The sequence below is a fragment of the Atractosteus spatula genome, chromosome 11 (assembly GCF_055471065.1).
Source record: "Atractosteus spatula isolate fAtrSpa1 chromosome 11, fAtrSpa1.hap1, whole genome shotgun sequence".
NCBI classification, from domain to species: Eukaryota; Metazoa; Chordata; class Actinopteri; order Semionotiformes; family Lepisosteidae; genus Atractosteus; species Atractosteus spatula.
The window spans coordinates 7,674,309-7,695,970 of NC_142716.1; the positions used below are offsets into that span (position 1 = coordinate 7,674,309).

The following is a 21,662-nucleotide window of genomic DNA, read 5'->3' on the forward strand; positions in this document are numbered from 1 at the left end:
GTTTGAAAAGTATAACCAATTTCTTTCAAACTTTTGCTTTTAGGGCAATTTAGACCACATTCCCATTTAGGGCAATGCAGTGCATAGAGCCATATATGCAAGAAAAAAATGTGAAGATAACAGTGACATATCACTTTTCGTAAATTTAATTTTGGTCCTAAAACACAGCCATGCCATCAAACATTCTCTACGTGTTATAGGAATCCTAACCCTAACTCTAGCTCAGGGTTTGGGTAGGTTAGGGTTAGGGTTCAGATTTTCTTCAAAGGATTAGTGCAACCTTCCACTCAGTTGAGAGAATGTATACATAGAATGTAGCTGATTCTCTCTCAGTAAAAGCTTTTTCCATTGACATTTACTAACTTTAAATGTCCGTAAATCCAGTTTAAAGCTAAATACTGACGGTAACACGTTACAGAAGGGACAGACCTCTTTAAACAGACTCTGTAAATAGCATTAGCGTGCGAGCATAGTCAGTTTCCTAAAGCGGATCCATTACCTCTGCTGGCTTGGTTCAGTCGGGCCTGAAGACCTAGGTTCTCTTCTCTCAGGGCCCGGTTCTCATTGGACAGCTGACTCACGGATTCCAGTCCCTGGATGTAGATGTTAGTAGGAGGCCCTGTAGAAAACAGCAGGATTATCGGGTCAGGGCAAGGATACTAATAGACTATACCCTTGTCACACACACAATTACCTGCATGTTCTATAATCTAGAATATATTCTAGAATATATTTATTCTATGATATTATTATTTTATGTCAGTCGTTTTCTGTCCAGACTGCTGATCACAAGTAACCTTCTAAAATAAATTTGACATGAAGCATAAATAGCTTTCTGAAAATGTGGCACAGGTACCCTAGACGTGACAGCAGAAGTAAGTGCTTGATTCACTGGAAGTACAGTATGTCATTCACTGGATTTTAAAGTCTCATACCACTGTCCCTCCCTGCTGTAGCCAGCCTCTCCTCCAGCTGCTGTCTCAGACGGTTATTAGTGCAGATCGAGTCTTCGAGACGCTGCTGCAGGCTGCGGATCTCACTGAGGTGCTCCTCAATCAGATCAGCTCCTGGAAACACAGCACGTTGATCTCAGAGGGAGAGCCCTCTCGCCTGGTCAGCCCGAGAGAGCCCGCCAGTGCCGCACGGCGAGGTTTACCTGTGTGACCGGTGCCCGACTGATAGCCCGACGATCCCGACGACACATCGCCGTAATTGCTGGCTCTGCCCGGTCTGGCCAGGTGGCTCATATCCCACATCGTGCCGTCGTCCAGCAGGCCTGCCTGTGCCTTGAGGGCACCGTTTGCGTTAGCGGGGCAGCCGAGCTGGGGCTGGTGGAAGGGGTGGTGCGTCAGCGCGGCGAAACTGGAGGACTCGGGCTGGGAGTGGCTAGCCAAGGGGAAGCTGGCCATCGGTTTGACGTGAGGGACAGCATAGCCTGCAGCCAGAGAAATAAAGATAGGTGTCAGAGCACAGTAAAGTACAGGGTGCTTGTACCTGAGTTGGCGTATTCAAGGAACTGTATAGTGAAAACCAGGTGCCAGCGAATAAATAATACAAATGGTACCATGGGAAGCATCAGCCCATAGACAATAACAATGCAAATTCTAAGGCATTAACACAGCCAGTGTCTTCCGCAGAATGCACATCTTATTTCTTAGCATATAAAACCATCATCTTGCCTTCATTTACCCTGCAATACACAATGGACATTTTTACTAAGGCCTCATTTGCACGTGTGTGAAAGCTCCATTGCTCTGTGGTGCACATTTGCCATGATGCAATTCTGTGAAAAGGCCCGAAAATTTATAGGCACAGGTATCTTCTACCTCAGAAATAAATGAGCATGCACTGCAACATAAGGGCAAAATGAAATAATACAGCATGCATAATGTTTTCAGAAAAGCACAGATCTCTTCAACTTGGTGATATAAATTCTGTAATAGCTTGTCTTTATTACAATTTGGAAGTGTTTTGAGCCAATGACTATCATTTGTATATCAAGAGTTTATAGAGGTAATCAGCTTAGCTCTGTTTTCTTTTGTAAGATATACATAAGAATTTTTGTGGATATAATGATTCTATTGTCACTTTTATCATGGTGTATATCTCATTAAATGTAAGAAGATTTTAACATTTCAACACTGTATACTGTTTTCCATAATTCATGATGGTTGGAGCATAGTTTTATTTTTGTCTATCAATGCATGTCAAGCTGTACAACTACAGAATCAGAACAGCTGAACTCACATTAGAATGCCATGCATGACAGGCTTCATTAATGACATGCCTGGAGCATTTAAAACCAAGCACACAGTGGAATCAGCTCACAGAACATCAGCTCACTTTCATCAGTATATTCTCTTCAGTTCATTGTGACAATATTTACAAAAAAGGAGGATCACAAGCACAAGAAACTACCAATCCATGCAAATTACAAAAGGGCATAATTTGTTAAATCTCACAAAAATGCATACGCCTGGTTAGTGGTCTCTGAGTTGCGTGTAATGTTTTTGTTTTAAACTTGTAGCAAATACAGAAATACCTTTACTACACTAACGGAAACACAAGTTATGAATTCTTCTAATTCAGAAGAAGCTTTTCTCTGACCTTCATCAACGCTAGTTTCTCTTTGTAATTGTTCTTGTGGTTTTATATTACAAAACTCAATTGTGCATGCAAACACGTCAGGCACAAGGCAAAGATCCTAAATTTAATCACTGTTAGAACTTGTGGGTCAATTTCAAAATTTAAGATTATGCAGCTGCCTGTAGGGAACACAAAAACATAAATCCTGTATAGAGGAAAAAGAACAAGACTACCAGTAAAGAGCACTATTGCTTGGTCATGCCGAGAACTAGAAAGTGAGTGGATGCAAAGCGTGCTCGCACTTTGTGACTGCACACACACTCAAAATCGTGCAAGTCAAAGTCTCACTTTCTCCCAGCTGTCTCTGTAGCATTTGCAGCTCCTGGTGCACCTCGGCCAAGGAGAATGGGGCAGCGCCATGGTAACTAGGGCCAAGGATTAGAGGTTGGGGGTCAAAGGGCAAGGAGCCGGGTGGACCTGAGGGGTCAGGGCAGTAGTGAGGCTGAGGAAAGGGGGCAGCACCAGACAGGGGGCTAGAATAGAGGCCTAGAGACAAGGAGAAGAGAAAGATGGAATTCACTGAGCAACTCACTTTCATTCAACGTGTGTAGCTGAACCACAGCTTCACATGCCTTCATCTCACCTTCAGCTATAAACGTCACCCGCTGTGGACAGTTTAGTAACACTAAAAGATGTACATAAGGACAAAGACAAGAAAACTCAAGTGGGTGTGCACTCTCTCTCTACTCCAAAATGGTTTATTAATTCTCCTCAATGCTATGGCATTCACAAGTCAAAGTACTGTAAATATACTGAGAATATGGTCATTTTCTTGATGCTCTGTTGTGTATCCTGAAACACCAACAAGTGTAAACCATTTTATTGTCTTGGAGTAGAGAGAAAGAGCATCTAGTTGAGTTTGCAGTTTTTACAGATCTTTGGGGACAACACCACCATAGCTTTTGGGTGTGCCTTCCTTCTCTCCTTTTTCCATAAAGACAAGAAACTAATTCACAGCCCAACACCAGAACATTCTAGCAATGTTCCACATTATAAGGATTGTTATGTTCCAAAAACAATAAGCAGACTCATCTAAATCTTATTAGAAGGAACGGAGTTCCCCACCGAGAAGCAGACATTGATTTTAGTGGGAAGAAACCCTATTAAAGTCAATGTCTTAATTTATCCAAGAGAAACGCCTAAGGGATGATCAGAGGGTGCTCCTGAATTCTTTTAGCTCCACAATACCTGCCTTGACTGTGCACAGCTGGGAAGGAATTTCTAGATCCATCAAAAACACTCTGGGGTTTTCTGGAAGGAATGAAAGTATAAAGTATGGCTGCTACTGCTGCTCACGCAATTATCCTACCTGTCTGTGCCTGGTTGAGATCCATGGGCTTATGCTGTGTGCATGGGATGATGGGATTGTTGTTTGATGACTGAGCCCCATGGGAGGCAGTGGTGGATGATGGGACAGATGGGTGTTGTGGTGGAGTGCCACTGTGACTGTGAGGATCTGAAAGAAAATGGTGCTCAATGAACAATCACACTGTGCTGCCATGATGGGCTCTGTCAGAGCCATTAAGCACAACACGACGAGCTTAGGTAAAGCAGGAGCTGTGCTCTGCTAAACAAATGCACAATTAACATTCTGGTCATTTGACAGAGAGACTAAATATATTTAAACCAAGGCATATGAAATATAATTGCAATGCTTCTTTACTTTAGTTGAAATGGATAAATGGACACTGAAAATAAAAACATACAGTGTCACCATTTTTTCTAATGCCAGTGATGAGATTTTTATATGGATATATACGTATAAACAAATGTACACGTGCTGAGAAAAATGAAAAATGAGAAAATTTGAAAAATGTGATTTAATTTAGCCACTGCCTAATCTAATCTAATCATTCCTAAAGAACAGTTTAAGTAGCACAAATGTTCTATTGTGTTAGAATGCTGTGGAAAATGTTTTCCAGAATAATTTGATTTTTAGGTTTAGGACATTGCATAGGAAAAAATCGCATTTTTCCCCGATTTTGTACCTGTGATGGCCTGTCCAGGGCTCCCTCTGCCTGTGGCCTCCTCCTGTGTATACTCGCTGGCAGCGTCCATATCTGAGCACAGCTCCAGCTCCTCATTGGTAGAAGCATGGTCATCTGATACAAAGGAGGTCCTGTCTGATTGGTCGGTGGTCTCAGACAGGGCATGGCTGCTGGAGGGCGTGTCAGAACGCTGCTGTAGCTTGGAGCGGAGCGAGTCAATGATCTTATCCTTCTGCTGGAGCTCTTTACTAAGCCTGCAGAGACAAGGAAAAGTTTGTTGTAGATGCCGACACACAAATTATGAACCAGTTTAAGAGAGGACTTCTCCTCCCCTGAACTCCTGCTGACAAAAATGTCTACCAGATTACATCAGTGCATTGGACTTTTGCTGTGCACATACATTGAATATAGACAAATTTCCAGTGGGCGACTGTATGTACACAAACATAAGAACCTTTTTTTAATATGACCCTTAAGTCTAAAATGAAATGTTCTGGCTAAATTTTTCTCTGGCCTTTCCCAATCATGGCCTCCTAATAATCCTCATCTATGAACTGGCGGAATGAACTTTGAGTGGAGTGTCCAGAAAAGCGCTATATAAGAGTTAGGATATTATTATTATCTAATGTTACACTATGGAGTTTTATTCCTCTCCTTCCACACACTGTAAATCATCTGGTCCTTGAAAAAAGTGAAAGAAACATTTTTTCTTTACCCACCACCTCTAAACCCTATGCTCGCCGCAGACGGCAGTGGGCAGCAGTGGGAAAAACAGTGTTAGCTGCAGCAGGGATCGCTGGGCTCTTACTTGTCGAGCTCCCTGTGCAGGGCCCTCCTCTCACGCTCCGCCTGCTTCCTCAGAAAGAGAAGCTCCCGCTCCTGAGCCCGGCATTCCCATAGCGAGAATGAGAACAGCGACTCGCGGTACAGAGGGTTGCTTTTTGACAGCATCAGCTTCCAGAGTGGGGCCATGAGCTCCTCCGTTCCTCGCACGGATAATGTCCCCTGCCTAACTGGGCTTTTGTGCCATTGATGTCCCACAGCCTTTCCTGTGCGCTGGGGTAAGGGCCTGGAGGTCTTTTCAATAGAGAAAAGCACAGCGCGCGAATATCCCGCTCAGCTGTTCTTGAACAACAGTCCGCAATTATTCATTGTTTCTAAAAAGACACAGCTCAGGACTCGGTTCTTCAATGGCCAGGAGCTGCGATGTGTTCTCAGTGAAATGCAGTCCTAAAGGGTGGACCGTCAACGACAAGAACACATCTCTCCAATGTCCGCACCTTCGCTTGGCTTGTCCACAGCAGTACTTATCCAAACCACAGATTCCTTATCTATTTACAGACCCAGCTGCATAAAGCAGGACACTTAGCGTGACTCAGCCATGCTGAGCCTCTTATTGCCTTAAGAAAAGCGCTGAATTACGTACAGAATAAGGTATAAGAAAAAGACGTGTTTTTCTTCCTATTCAAACAGCTCAAAGACTCAGGTTTCACCACTGGGAAATCAAGGCCTAATGTAACCAAACCTTGAAGGCAATTCCTTTCAATGAATACCCAAACATAACAGCACGATCACGGATTTGTCTTCTGCTTAATGTGCAGCAAAGCGAATGATAAAAGTGTCCTGGCCCTCAGGCTCCTAAGCCTTCAGTGCATTTTAGAAAGAGGTAGATCGTGTAAAACCAACCCATAATGCACATTATTGTGTACGATCATTTTTATTAGCCAGCTAGGCAAATATAATGTTATTCAGAATTTGAAAAAATAGTATTCAGAAATGATCTAACCTTCCTATCCTCCCATCCTTTTGAAAATCTTTGGTCCCTAGAAAACAGGTCTGCAAAATCTTCTCTGATGTAAAAACACAGTACTGATCTTCTCGCCATACATAAACAATAAAACCCAACTTTACAGACTGGTGCTCATTCGAAATCAACACCCTACTTTTCCAATATGCTTTGTCAGAAAAAACAACTCATCAAATAATTTTAAGGGGAGAGAAAGAGGTTACTTTCTCTCAGTACTCTGAGACAAAGGATTTACCTTGGTTGAGCTGGTCCTGACCTATTTAATTCTCCCAGGAGTACCTAATTACATAAACTGATTAATACTAAAGTTGAAGTCACTCTTTAGGTTAAACAATGTTGTTACAAAATACAAGTTGTTTTGCCCAACTGTGGACTTCAATTTAACACTTATCCAGAGATTGAAAACCTCTCTCCTATTTCACAATGACTAACAAGACTGATAAACTACTGTAATTGTCATCATACATTATACAAAAAGTGCCCATAATAGCTATAAACAATTCTCCTTCTCCTTTCCACTATAAAAATATACAAATGTGCTGGAGGGAAAACAGTGACTTTTTTTCCAGGTGGCCAGACGATTGAGCTCAGTCTTCCATCATTAAAATGCCACCAGCCAGTTCTGAATGAGCTGCCGTTCAGTCTACTTTCACTGAAAGGTAAAGCACTCCAAACACAAGGTTGAATCCGTCCAAATTTCAAATGTTGCTCCCAGCGATGTGGTGTATCCCCGTGAAGTGCGCTTCTCCAGGGAAATCACCGAGACCTCTTGCTGTAAAATTGCCCCACCTGCCTCCCTAGTTCCCTTGTTGCCGATCTGTGCAGACTCCGGAAAGAGCTGAATTTACGCACAGCAATGCCACACAGCCAGAGATCAAGAGCTGCAGCAGTTTGGATGCGTAACACTTACAATGAACACGGCAATGGCTCAGAAGCGATAAGCTCTCAGAGCTACCAACACAAACTCAAGCCCTATCAAAGCACTTCTGTGCCACATAATGGGCAGCCAATGAAGACTTCTGTGAGCCAACACACAATGAATCCACCCGCTTCAGGAATCCAACACAAAGTCCATCGAACTGGCACAGCCTGTTTCGTCCTTAGAGGAGGAATGAGTATGAGCAGCTCTGACCTTAACCTCTGCGCAGACGTAAATCCTATCCAGCCTTACGTAATAGACCTCTACAGGACACTCGGACAAAGGCAAATTTGTCTTCTTCCCTTGAAAGGAAAGGCTCTTTCTGGTACATGCAGCGCAGCTAGGAAGTCAGAAGCCCAGTGCAAAACAGAGTTCAATTTAGGAAATAAAAACAGAGCAGGGATATTCACAGCCCACTGCACTGCTGCTTACGCTCCAAATGCAGCTTGGTCAACTGGCTAATGCTCAGAACAGATGCATGACGGTGGAAAAAAAAAGGTCTTATCAGCTACTAAATCCCTCTGGGAATCTGCTGAGGCCCTATTAGAGAAGTAAATTATCCAATCAAAATGCTGGTCATTATCGACTCCCCAAGGGAGCCCTGAAACCAGTAATGACATTACACAGCACAGCGCAGACTCCTCGATTAAACAGCCTTCTTCACCAAGCACTGCAACAGAGCTAGAAAAGCCAAACGGATCTGATAAATTGAATACTGAACTGAGACCGACACTAAATGTACGGGGGTGCTCAATAAAGGAGTGAGCTGAAAATAAAAAGCCAGATTTCAGCCAGCTACTTGTGAAAAACAATAAAAAAAAACATTTAGGGGACTGCAATTATACAGAGAAGGGAACTTACAGTTTGTTAAAACATCAAGGAAAACAGACTTTGGCAATACTTATTTTAACTCCCTACTCTCTATTGCCAAAATAAGAAAGGATTTATACAACTTCTAGTCATGTACTGTAAAGATATTAAGGGAAAAACAACAACGGGAAGATCTACATGGGTACAGTAAGTAGAAATGTTAAAAAGGGCTGTACAAAGACGTCTTTTTCTGTATTCATTTCTAATTGCCCAAAGTGAAACTGTAAATGGACAAATATTCAGGAACATCTCCAAATTTATCTCTATGCTCTTTACACTTCCCAATTCTCTCCACACACAAGAGGTTTATACAGTAACGGACTGCACAATACACAGTGAAATCAGTAATGGCTGTTGCGATTCCAGAATGCTGCCACCAAACCTTCATTACTTCCCTGTCAGTCACAACACATATCACCATTGTTGTGGAGTCTATATGTGCCTCAGACGTGCCAGAGGAATGCTGAGGAGAAAATGTAAGGAATAATGAATCCTGGAGGCAAATGCTACACGTTTCATGCTCCACTGCCTCATTACTCCAGTTTAATTTAAAGGCCTTCAGGACTATCATACAGTACTCATGTACTGCCAGCCCTGAACTTTAAATAACTGATTACAAACAACCACAGTTGTGCACACCAATTCAAACCTGACAGTTGAGGAACAGGTATGGAAAAGGCAGAAACACTTCTGTTAATATGAACTCTGTGAATATATTAAACTCTGTGAATAATCACAGCTAACAAAAAAAAGCCAATTCCTTGTTTCCATACAACCAGTTTAGCAGTGACAGAAGTTATTTCTCAGCAGTATCACATTTTTCCACCAGATGGAATGTCTTCACTGGATTCCAGTCAACCTCTGATATCTCAGTGTAACAGTTCTTTGGTATTTCAGTCAGCCAGTTCTTCACTGTTACGATTAAATCATAGCCAGGCATTCATAAGCTATTGAGATATATCGCTCTGAAATACCAAACTCACTTCTAAATAGACAGGGAGTTGAACTATTGATCTCTGGATGTGTCCTTCTGTGCACCTACTAGCAATGAACTGGAAAGCAATGTAACTGAGCTGTCCATAAATCAATGCTTTCCATTCCTTCTTTCTGGCACAGTGGAACAATGGAATCACACAGCCAGCTGGAGGTCGAATGAGCAAACATGAAATTGCTTGGTGACAATCCCTAATTGAAAAGAGAACCTTGCATGAGTTTTGAATTGCTTTATTTATAAAGAAAGCAGTGAGATTTTACTATACTGTCCTTGAATGCTTTTGCCTTCCGTTCTGCTGAGTCAGCTACAGTTTTGTAAGGGGTTTGTAAGGAGACCTTTGTGAAGCATAATATTCATCCACTTTCTCTTTAGAAATAAAAAACAATAGAAAGATGAAATAATACTGTTGATACAACCGATATTATTTTAGATGTGATATTTTGGTTTGGACACTGTAAGGATTTATTGATTTTTTTTTAAATAAGAGTCTTCAAATATGTCAGTATAACAACAGAATGTTATTAAGAAATGGTGGATAGAAGGGTAGTGTAGTTCTTTGACACAGAGGACATCAATAATAATAATAATAATAATACAAAGGGCACCAGTACACTCACCACACACCAGCTCTCAGTGGGGAGGAGAACAGCATGATGAACCCAATTGATAGATGTGGATTATTAGGAGGCCATGATAGGTAAAGGCGGGGGGTAACTTGGCCAGGACACTGAGACTAACAATCCTACTCTTTTTAAGAATTACCCTGAGACTATTTAATGACCATGGAGAGTCTGGACCTTGGTTTTACATATCATCTGAAGGACAGCGCCTTTTTTACAGTATAGTGTCCCCGTCACTATACTGGGGCATTAGGACCCACACAGACTGCAGGGTGAACGCTCCCTGCTGGCCCCACTAACACCTCTTCCAGCAGCAACCTTAGCTTTCCTAGGCGGTCTCCCACCCAGGTACTGGCCAGGCTCATGCCTGCTGAGCTTCAGTAGGCTGCCAGTTGTGAGCTGCAGGGAGATATAGCTGCTGGCTGTGATAATACTGTATCGTCTGTTGCTGTAGTGAACCCACGAGAACAGCAAGAGAGAGATTTCATGCTAGACACGTAAACACCGAAATGCCAACCTCACCTCGGAATGCATGAGGAAGCGTGTGGAAACAGGAGAGACAAGGAAAGGAAGAGGACAACCCACCTGAGAGCGAGCAACTCGTGTCCTGTCTTGTCGTCAACTTCGGGCCGATCTCCTGACAGTTGAAAAGAGAGGATCTTGTTTTGCTGCCACGCAAGAACAAATAAGACACCAGACACCTGCTACTCTCTCCATCACTTACACAGCCTTCCCGTTTTTCATTTCAGAAGGAATAACAGCGACCATGATATAGGTGTATTGAAAATGTTTACTGAGTTTTAGTTGTAAGAGTTTTGGCTTAACCTGTCTAGCCATAGGACAGAGGGAGGAGTAACCAAGGGGAAGCAGCAAAGGTGGAAATGGGGTGGAGGGGGGTTACAAAAGGGGAATGTGAAGGAGAAAAAATGTTTATGCATCGTGTAGTTTTTTAAAATTGAACAAAGGAATGATTATGATTTCCGATAGCTGAGGCAAAGTGAACTTGGCCGCTGTCATGCCTCCCAAACCTTCATTGTACACTCCTTTTGCTTCATAAATTACTATAAATTAAGCTTATATCGACTTTTCTCCCACACAAACAATCATACCGACGTACAGTCCTGGTGCAATGACTTAAGAAAATCACTTATTCATTCTAGAAGAAGGAAAATGAGAAAACAAAAACACCTCAAGGTCTGAATTCATCCAAAGACAAATGCAGGGTGTATGATACATGTTACATTTTAACTGAATGATTAAGAAGTGATTTAAAATGTTCAATGGAGTCTACCTGATGTTGATAAGTATTTTCTAACCTTCTTAAGACTAAAGAATACAGATGGGAGCTCATTCATAAACCACACTGGGCTTCTTTTAGCCCAACTCAGAGGCACCTTCACATTCGAAAGAGAAAGACCATTTTCAGTCAGAAAAAAACAACTCACGGTCACTGAGGTTGCTGTTGACCCTCTCTGCCAGTGCCAAGCTCTGTGCCAGCTGCTCTCTGAAGCTCTGGCCCATGTAGTAGTCGATGTCGTTGCCACGGAGCAGCTCTTCAAAGGACTTGGTGGTGTCACCCAAGTGCTGGGACAGGATGTGACAGACGCCACGTCCAACTCGCATCTTCTGCCTCAGGTGGGAAAGCTCACGGGCCTGCGCTTGGATCAGGGAATCGTACTTCCTGGAGAGAGCACAGGGCCACCGTTAGCAAGGGAAATCTTCACAAGAATACGGAAATGGAGAAAAGAATTCAACTGGAAACGCTACACTAATTACGATCCTTTGCGCATTTTCTGCAGGGAATAACCTGCCTAAATTTCAGGTTCAATATAGTGGATATGGTGTCAATAACACATTTTGAATAGCAAGTGCAGGAATGTTTCTTGTTCACTCCATTCCTAGTTCCCTACATGTGATTTAAGAGATGATATGCAGACTTAGGCATGTGACTTCAAGATATCTACAGTATATACTGTATACACAACAGGCACAAAAACTGAAGGAAAGAAGTAAACGATGAACACACTACAGAGGTATGTAGTTTCTGTGTGGTGGTTTATTTGGTTGTTTCATTTGCACTTCCAAACAGGGGATTTGTTAGTAAGGGCAAAATTTTGCATTGCCGAAACCTTCTTTGGGTCAACATTTATTAGGATTAAAAAGATATACTGTAAGATAAAAAAAATCTTTTTTAATTGGTGCAACGGACACATCTATTTAATTAGGCTGGATGAACGGAGCACAGCTATATGCATTACTGATATGGCCTTAAGATTTTTTTAAATTAAAATGTAATTTGGAAAGTATAAGATAGAGAAGTGCATGTCTGGTACAACAAGCCTTCAAAGATATTGGACTTTGTCCAGGCTATTGAATATTATTGTTAATTTAGACATCTATGTTGTCAAAATTCTTGCTGATGTCCCAGTCTACCATAAGGTAACATGTTAGATGGGTTTACTGATAAGTGTTAAAACGATAGTTTTTAATTGTTTCTGAATGAATGTGCTGAGCACTCAAAAAAGAGAAATTGGGAATGTTACGGGCTCAAAAGCACACAGAAAAACCTTTTGGTGGAAAAAACCGTGTTAATTCTAGACTATATCTCATATAGAAAAAGCATATCTACTGTGATTCTCTCAGGAGAAAGCAACTGAAATTGAATGGGTGGAGGGATCCATGCTAACCGTTCATGAGCAAAAGCAGTCAATACAGACTGACAAAGGGCAGATCCTAGGTCTCGTTGTGCCAGTCCTAGGTCTCGTTGTGCCACTATGTGGCGGCAGTGAGCCGTACCCACCCTGGCCAGGTGGCAGACTTGAGATCCTCGCTGGAAGCTTTGCCGTCCATCCTGGAGCTCTTGAGCTGCGCCTCCAGCGATGCCACGCGTGCCACCAGCTCCTGCAGCTCCTTGTTCGGCCGCGGCGCCGGCACGCCCGCCACCCCGTCGGACTGCCACCCCTCGTCTTCCTCCGCACCGCTGGGGGTGGGGGAGGCGGCGGCGGCGGCGGCCTGGAAGTTCCAGTTGACCTTGCGGGGGCGCTCCAGGCTGGAGGCGTAGTCGCTGGTGGTGGAGAAGGAGCGGGCGCGCCTCTGCAGGTTGCGGATGAGCTTCTCCGAGCGCCGCAGCTGGGCGCGCAGGTCTTGGATGTGCTGCTGCAGAGCTGCCACATCATCGCACTTGCCCAGCTCCCCTGCGTCCGCTGGCCATGCCTTCAGGCTGGAGAGCAGGGGCTGAGGTGCCAGGCCGTACGCGGCTCCATGCACATCCAGATCCTCATACTCTGTACAGGGAACAAGCCTGGTTAGGGGATCAGCAAACACTTCAGGAAAAAAATGGCTGTAAATCTGGCCCAAACAAGTGATTCATCTCTGTAAGCATGCAGCTCAAGTTTGGAAGAAAAGAATTGTAGCGATATCGCGCCTGCCATATTTCTTCTGCATACTCATTCCTCTACATTCATACTCCTGCATATTTCAAGCCTCTGAGTACATTAGGCTTAAGTCTTGCTTAGTTTAATCATGTAGAGAACCACATTATCTTGCTAAGCCAACACACTTTCATCTTTGCAGCAGCATATTGCACTGTAATATATCCGGAGCTCCCCCAAGTGGATAAAAATAAGTATTGCATTTTTCTGGAGATGTAATAATTGGTCTTAAAACTCCACAAATCTAGTAATACAACTGAAATCAGAAGAAATAACGTAAGCATGCTATTCAGCTTAGATTAGATTTATGGTTAATCAAAGGAAATAGCATTAAAAAGCGAGTATTTGACATTTCTCTTGGAAGTTTTTCTGCTTTCTCGCAAGGTAGCAGTCACCTGGGCTGCTGGCGTCCTCTCTCTCTGCCTCGTTCTCGCTGCGCCCGCAGGTCTCGTAGCCCAGGTCCTGCAGGTCCACCTGCACCTGCTTGCTGTCCTGCTCCACTGAGGACTCGGCTAGAGAGCCAGACACACAGACAGGGCAGTCAGTGAGTGCGCACTGCCATTTCAACACACATGGCAGCACAGAACAGGAGGGGGTCTCCGTATTGAAAACACTAATTTCATTTCGGATTGCTGAACACCTATAAGCGAACGTTATATTACACCCAACTTAAAAAAAAGCAACAGGAGAGGATAAAATTTACTGGATTGAATAGCATGTTAAAGTGAGAGGCCTTTAAAATATAATGTTGTTAAAAAATATTAAAGAGGTACTTCTGTAGCACAAGTGGTTAGAAAATGGTACATTTTTGTATTGAAGGACTACACATTTTAAATATGATGAACTGTACATAAACATTTCTCCACATAATTAAATTGCCTCATTTAAACTAACAGAGTTATGAGATATATTATTTTGCCTCAAGACATAAATTAACATCTCACTCCCAGGAACAGCAGCAGTATACACAGAACTTACAGAGAAGGACTCGATACTCCTTCAGCTGCTCAGCCTGGGCCTGCACTGTTGCCTCGGATACCATGAGCCTCTCCTGTAGCTCCCTGTTGTCCTGGAGACTCAAGGCCAAGTCAGAGCGCAGCTTCTTGCTCTGTTCTCGAAGGCTGACCTCCACATGCTCCCAGAAACTGCCAGGGCTCAACTGTGCTGGCTGACAGGGAAAACACAAACACAGGCAAGTTCAGAGATGAGCATGAGAATGTTTGACACGTCTCGAAAATCAGAAGATTTATTTGCACGGGTAACGTCTACAGGGAAAGTGAAATTTGAACTCTTTTAAAAGTTCCTTCAGGGTTGTTTATTTTTAAAATCAATCTACTTCCACACATACTTTTTATCATATACTGTATTTTCTCCCATGTTTGCAGTTAAAACCAGAAAACTGTTAATCACGATCCGATCCGTTAATCACGAACATGTGAGCAACTTCATGGAACAGCTGACACTATTTCTAATAAAAAAATCCCTTCCTTTGGCCTAAAATTTCAATTCAAACTCAGCTGCCAAATTTTTCAATTGCTTACACAAACCAGTGCCCAACATCAAATAAAAAAACTCATAAAGGTCAAGGGTTCCCCGTACAGTGGGTGAGACATAGTGAGTTGGAATGTGAAAGAGATGGCCCGCACTCAATGTCATTCAGTAAGGTCAGCTGGTGCTGAAGATACTTTGAAAGGTCAGAGTGTGTCTGAAGCAGAAACAAGTACCAGCGAAAGACAGGCGGGTGTGTGTCTCTTGGCAGGCTGTATTTTCCTTTTGTGTTCTTTAATTTGCTGATACGGTGTCACTTTAGTCTGCAGAAGCCATGTAGCTACGTTTCAGCAAAATGTCGGAGGTGCTTTATCCTTTCTGTGTCTAGGCCATATGATACAAGCTGAACAAAACTGAAAAATAAATTGTAAAAATCATATATTGATAGGTCTGTGAAGGTGGAATATGCTCTTAGATGCCACAGTCTATGTCAAAGTTTTTGTTGTACGTAAAAACATTGAATACACTGTACATGCATAGTATTCATAAGAAATAACTAAGTAACGCTAAAAGTGTTCAAGTAGGGAGCTGCGTCAGCATGCGTAGGCTGCAAAGGAACAAGTAAAGGTTTATTCCATGCTGAAAAGAGAAGAAAAGAAACAGGGTTTCTGCTGTGGAGCCTTCTTCTGGTGTGGCTTTTCAGCATGGAATAAACCTTTACCCGTTCCTTTGCAAGCTAAACTGATGGTAACTTCAATTGATGGAAAGCAATGGAATTTCAGTGGACTGGTCTGAGTGGGAAGTGAAGTGATCACCTGTGAGGAAGAGGCAGAGTCAGTGTCCTGGGACAGCAGGGCCCCCAGGTCCAAAGACTGAGGCCGGGTGCATCTTCTCTTTCCTTGGCCCTCCCTGTAATGCATAGCCGGTGCACATCTCTTCCCCTGCGCCAGTCCCAGCTCTCCCTCTCCGGCCACGGGCCCAGGCGGCTCAGGGCCACATGCGGTCTCTTCCTCGGGGATCTGCCGCTCCTCCCTCCTCAGCTTCACTCCAGCCTCCTTCTTCCGTCCCACCCCCTCAGTCAGCCAGCCTGCTTCACCGCTCTCCCACCTTCCCCACGTCTCCTGTCCCCTCTGGCCCTTCAGCTTATCGTTCTCCAGTCGCAGACTCAGCAGTGCGTTCCTGCGACAGGGAGGGAACGGAATTCGGAGAGATTCAAAGAGAAATGGGACAAAACTCCTTGTAATTCAGGCTAGATTTCTTCTGTGAGCCCATGTTACTGTTAGGTATAAGAAAGTCTTGTTAGGTCACTAAACCTTACCAATTAACCAAGCATTCTTAAAGATGTTATTGACACTGGCACACGTCACATGTTATGACAGTATTCAGGAACACAATAACTCTTTGACCTCCCTGCTGAAAGGGAAAATATAATTATATTCCCAGGACTTTTGGCAGGTTTACACTAAAATTAACACGTACTGCCTTTTTCCTCCTGGAAAACAGCTGTAACCAGCATGTTCTGGTTGAAGGTTTACCTCATCTGCGACAGCGAGGCGTAGCCAGTGCTCTCCAGCTGCGTCTTCAGCTCTCTCAGCTCCCTCTCGGCTACGCCCTTCTGCTCCATCAGCTGCTGCACCTCACACCTCAGCTCGGCTAGGCCCTGTTCGGCCAACAGTGCATCCTGGGATTCCGTCTTGTTCAAGGGTCTTCCACCCAGGCATCTCTGCTCACTGGTATTTCCAACACTCTATTCAGAAGAAACGAACATTCTCAGCACAGACAGCAATATACAGATAAGAAATATATTAGAAAGCAACTTACTGTAACAGCAGGAAGCATGAGATGAAATAGGCTTCAGCAATGACAGCAGCAGAAACCCAAACTAAAAACTCTACAGTATAGACAGTCCTAATCAAGGAATTCATGAAGCCAAAGGGAACAATCTTTTACACTGACAGTATGCAGAGAATTCAAAATCCAGAATGCAAGGGTCTAAGAATAACTCATACAAGATTTTCAAGGCCATGGGACTGTGTGTTAGATTGTGATCTATGATCTGACCTACTTTTTTTTTTGCTCCGAGCTCTGGTGGCTTTGCTTTGGATTTGCGTACCTCTTTGGTGGCCATAGTCAGAGCTGTCAGTTTCGAGTTCTCGTCCTCCTCAATGCCGTCTGTAAATTCACTACTGCCATCCTCATCATCATCCTCTTCCTCCTCTGCGCTGACCTCTGAAGACACAACACAGAAACATAAACACAAAATACACTAGAAATATTCTCTCTCTCTCTCAAAGTAATACCATTTCACATTAAAATGAATAAAGAGTGCACATAAACATTATGTATTGTATTTGTAAAGAATTTAGGTTATTTTTTTATTACACACCCATTCAATGTGGAATTGTCAACTGTATATTTACATCCTGGCTCACACTGGGAAAATGATCAAGATCAAACAGGTTCCTCTGATCTGCTCATCTATTATTCATCATTTAAAATGCTACAAGTTCTACGAAGATGTACATGGGGTTAATTTCTAGTCAGTTCACCCACTGGCCTAACCCCTGAAGGCACCAAAGAAATCACATGAATCACTATTCTGTTGGGTACCAAGAGGGTCCTGGCCAAACTCAGCCCAACCCTAATCCCTGAAAGTGCTGAACCAACTGTGTGGTCTCTAATTGGGGAATCCCAGTCAGAGCATCAGACATCACCCAGCCTCAAACCTGTGATGTCTAGATCATAGAGCTCAATCTGCAGTTTTAAAAAACTTTTAGAATAAGACAAAGTCCAAAACAGAAAAATGCTGTTTCCTCATATATCACCGCTGCAGAGCTGAAGAGCAGTTTTACATGGAAACATTCTATTCTGTTTCTATGGAAAGCAAACACAATTTCTCCTACACATGTACACACCAATACAGAAAAAAATAACTTTTAATATGCAGTGTTTTGAAAACACAAAATTAAAATATGATGTTCTATAAACGCTTAACTCCCTAATCTAGGAAAACACTCACTGCAAGTATTCCCAAACACTTCTCCTAGAAAGCATGTGAAAGCTACCTTCGAATTAATTTGTAGATATATTTCTTCTTCAGGGCTAAATTAAGCAGAACCCTTAAAAAAGTAGTAAAACATAGATTGCATGAATTATTTTAAAGCCTTCATGGGCATTCCTTCATGTAAATGTAAATGCAGGCTGAAATTGGCAAATATGCCAGCAAAATAGCTTGGATGAATTTTAATTGTGAACGAATTGTCAGTTTTAAAGTTAAAAACAAAGTAAAACACATGACCGGTCTGATAGATTTAAAGTGTATGTTATCTGCTAACTATCTTATTTCATAGTTGTGTTTTAAAAAGGGAATTACCCCCATAGGCTTTCCATTATTAAGGGTCTCATGACACAGCACATGGGTAACATGAACTAAAGGCGGAAATGCTTTTTGTCTTGTGAAACAAAGTGTTACTTGGTCTACGATAATGAAGGGATTATGGCTGACTGCATCTAAATCAGAATCCCCCCTAAAAGCTGTTTTCTCTTTCCATGCTGCTGAACATTGTGCATTTAGTCCTCCGTAATCAGTCCCAAGCCTAGACTCCGTCACAAAGAAAAATATGCCGACAGAACACTGGGGTGCTTTATTGAGGAATGTCAGATTCTTGTTTTTCAGAGCAAGTTTTCTGTACATCTTCCTGACCAGGAACTGGTGAGTAACAAGAAATAGCGAGGGAGACTGCGGACAACTCTAAGATAAGAAAAGAGAAGCTGTCAGATATGCAGTGCTTTTCTGTGCACAGCTCCGCTATCCCAATTGGGAGCGTGAGAAAAAATCCAGTCATGAAATCCAAAATGGCCGCAAGGCCAGTGCTGGGTACATCAGCTTTTTTAGAGACAGACACACTAGCAGGTGTGAGCGGACCACTTAAAAGCCACCCCCTTGCTCCACCAACGGGTATTCGGCAAAATTAGAGGCAAATCTGAAAAATAAAGGTCCATCTCTCATTGGTTTTAGGGACATCAAACTGGAACAAGATTATTTTGCCCCACACTCTGTCCTATACATCCATAATGCTGCCTCTCATCCCAACAGGACAGGAGCAAGCACTGGCAATAGTTGGGCTGGGTTACTGGGTCAGCACTTCAAATGACCCAGTCATTTACTGTTACTGGGGGATGGTGTACAGTATGCTAAACATTTAACTGCTTCCATTCATTGATATAATTAATATGAAAGACTGGGGACATTGTCTTTCTCTTAGTCAGAAGCCCACTACATACTTAAGTGTAAAGAATGTAAATATTTTTTCCTTATTTTAACCAATTGGCATACATGCAGTGCTATCTTCATCACGTGTTTAAACACACTCGGGTCTAGCAATATCTTTTGTGGTTTCAGCTATGCCTAACTCCATTTGATAAGCTCTTCAGTATTCCAGCAGCCGATTTCATGGGTAACAGGAGAAACTACCAGCAATGATAATAGTAAACCCAGTAAAGTGTTCGACAAATTCAAATGCAGCTTATTTATTGACATATTTTAACAAGGCATATCTGATATACTTAATAAAAAATATATTACTGCACACAGCCGTGGCTTAACAATGTTTTCAAAAATAGTGCTGCAGTGCCAAACCGTATTAGTGGTGTGTTATTTTATGTGTGCCAAACTGATATTACAAAATAAACACATGCATGGTTCGTTTAGGTAACTAAGACATTATAATAAACGTCTAGTATCACAGACAACACGTGTTCACTGAACACAAATAAACGTGATTGCAATTTGAACACTAAATTGAAGTGAATTTTTTTTCTATAACATTAGCTTCCTGTTTCCTGCACCAATAATATCTCTTTGTCATTACTTTCAGCCAATCAGGAGGAAAAAACTTTGACAATCTCTCTGCGTGACATAAACTTTTAGTTTTAAGTTAAAGGGCATTTAATTCAATTTGTAAGCACTGCCGGAACACTGACACACAGCACTTAACATACAAATATGCTGGTATGCAACAGCTCTTATATGATTTTTGCCTTGATGTACACAGACGAAATGACCCCTCCAAAAAGTGTAGTGAAAACAGCATTTCACATCATTTTTTTTTCCCCAGTAAGATATTGCGTAACGAGACGGATAAAGACTGAGGTGATATATCAAGTGACCCTTCATGGGATTTATCTTGGAGGACAGATGCAGCATACAGAAAACAACAGGGGTTACATACCTTTCCATTTAAAGACCTTCAGCCGATGATGAAACATTATCTGATGTGCCAGAACCGCAGCCCTTATAGTACTTACACTGATCCAGCAATAAGGCATTGGTGTGAAGATTCAATGAAGGCTTTTTACGTTTCCCAGACACTTTATTTTTTTATTAATATGTCAATTCTAAACAGACTGCAGGAATTTATAGAAAGTTAGAATTCAAAGAGAATGTATTTTAAAAAATGGGGTCTTGGGTTGTTTTATGAAACCACCAGAACTTGGCCAGAAATCCCAGACAAGAGCTACAGGATGCTTTTGGTTTGATTTAATGCTAACCGTAATTGAAAGATTTCTTTAATGTAAACTATTAACTCTCATGGGATATAAATCTCATCTTCCTCCCCCCGGATGCATCTTCCTTTAAATTGGACATAACGTAAAAACAGCTACAAGAAAAACAGTGGTTACATAAAAGTACTCAAAGAAAGAATGGAGCAAAAAAGCCATGCAAAGTTGGAAATTCATGCACAGAACAATGCCAAATTCCCATAAATGTTATTTATGTGATAGTGTAGCATGCAAAGATAACGTGACAAGTTTTTAAATACTCTCACAGAGGGATCAAAATAGAAGGAAAACATCAGGAGAGATTAGACTACAAAGGAAAAAAATGCTGTCCTCTTAGAAATGTAACTTATTCATAGTGAATATAGTTTTGAAATAAAAGGTCATTATGGAAAATTAACATAGGATAAGATACTGTATATGCATTAGCAACAATTTTGTATTTCAGAATTATTCATTTATTTTTTCATTTAATTATTTCTGTACTTTTAACTTCTATTAAGAATTAAATACATTTCTAAGTCAGCATTTAGAAAAAGGCTAAAGAGAATATGTGCTTATGAACTCATATGAAATTACTGGAACCAATTACAAAATGTTCTTAACCTTTCAGTTTAAACTAGGACTATTTACATGGTACTGATACATTTAATAATTTAAAAATTCCCCTTTTGTAACCTCTTCCCTGGACTAACTCATTATGCTATCCTCAGGGTAGCATGCAGGCCATGTGGACAATGAAAATGACCAGATGGTTGAAAAATAGACTTAATGTTACATGAGCTTCTGTCTGAAGAGGAGACATGATATCTACCAGGCGAATGGATTCTGATGCTTGAGCTATGAAATAAGTTATAACTTTGGAAGATGATTTCTTATTGTTGCAATGTTTCGCCATAGAGTGCATGCAGAAACAGCATGTGTTTTGCTAATGAAATGAGCCGACAACAGCCAAATTGGAGAAGCAACGCCTTTCTCTTTAGCAACTATACAGAATCTGAGACGAGTATTGACATAAAAAGAGCATTTACTACATGCTAGGGATGCATGGGTCATTGACGGTATACATATATCACATTTAGACATTGGTCCTTTTGTTGTCTAATTCCATGCACATACAACACCGATACCAAAAACAGCTGTAGTCAGAAGTGGTAGCACAGATTTATTTCTTGCGATTTTGCTTACACAAAGGTTTGCATGGATATTTCAGTGTCAAAACTACATTTACAAAAAAAATTAACACATGGCTTTCTTGGCTGGACTAGTCTTATGAATGGTGGAATTGGACTGTGAGATCAATCGGTTCACTCCACTAGCTCTTTGTTGAAGGCTGTGAG

General features: G+C 41.9%; 1 protein-coding gene across 10 annotated transcripts in view; it reads right to left on the reverse strand.

The window, feature by feature from the left end:
• pde4dip (phosphodiesterase 4D interacting protein) overlaps window positions 1–21,662 on the reverse strand; it is an 88,544-nt gene that overhangs the window by 8,112 nt on the left and 58,770 nt on the right. For 7 of the 10 annotated variants that reach the window (XM_088926524.1, XM_088926526.1, XM_088926521.1 and 4 more), the window contains 14 exons: window positions 16,877–16,992; window positions 16,299–16,510; window positions 15,579–15,942; window positions 14,254–14,443; window positions 13,671–13,787; window positions 12,645–13,128; window positions 11,290–11,525; window positions 10,430–10,481; window positions 4,635–4,888; window positions 3,956–4,102; window positions 2,935–3,132; window positions 1,157–1,435; window positions 936–1,067; window positions 500–619 (listed from right to left, as the gene is read on the reverse strand). In XM_088926524.1, the coding sequence (XP_088782650.1) occupies window positions 500–619; window positions 936–1,067; window positions 1,157–1,435; window positions 2,935–3,132; window positions 3,956–4,102; window positions 4,635–4,888; window positions 10,430–10,481; window positions 11,290–11,525; window positions 12,645–13,128; window positions 13,671–13,787; window positions 14,254–14,443; window positions 15,579–15,942; window positions 16,299–16,510; window positions 16,877–16,992 (2,901 nt within the window). The remainder of the gene's footprint in view (window positions 1–499; window positions 620–935; window positions 1,068–1,156; window positions 1,436–2,934; window positions 3,133–3,955; window positions 4,103–4,634; window positions 4,889–10,429; window positions 10,482–11,289; window positions 11,526–12,644; window positions 13,129–13,670; window positions 13,788–14,253; window positions 14,444–15,578; window positions 15,943–16,298; window positions 16,511–16,876; window positions 16,993–21,662) is intronic. The other 3 variants (XM_088926525.1, XM_088926523.1, XM_088926522.1) reach the window with 1 other exon arrangement.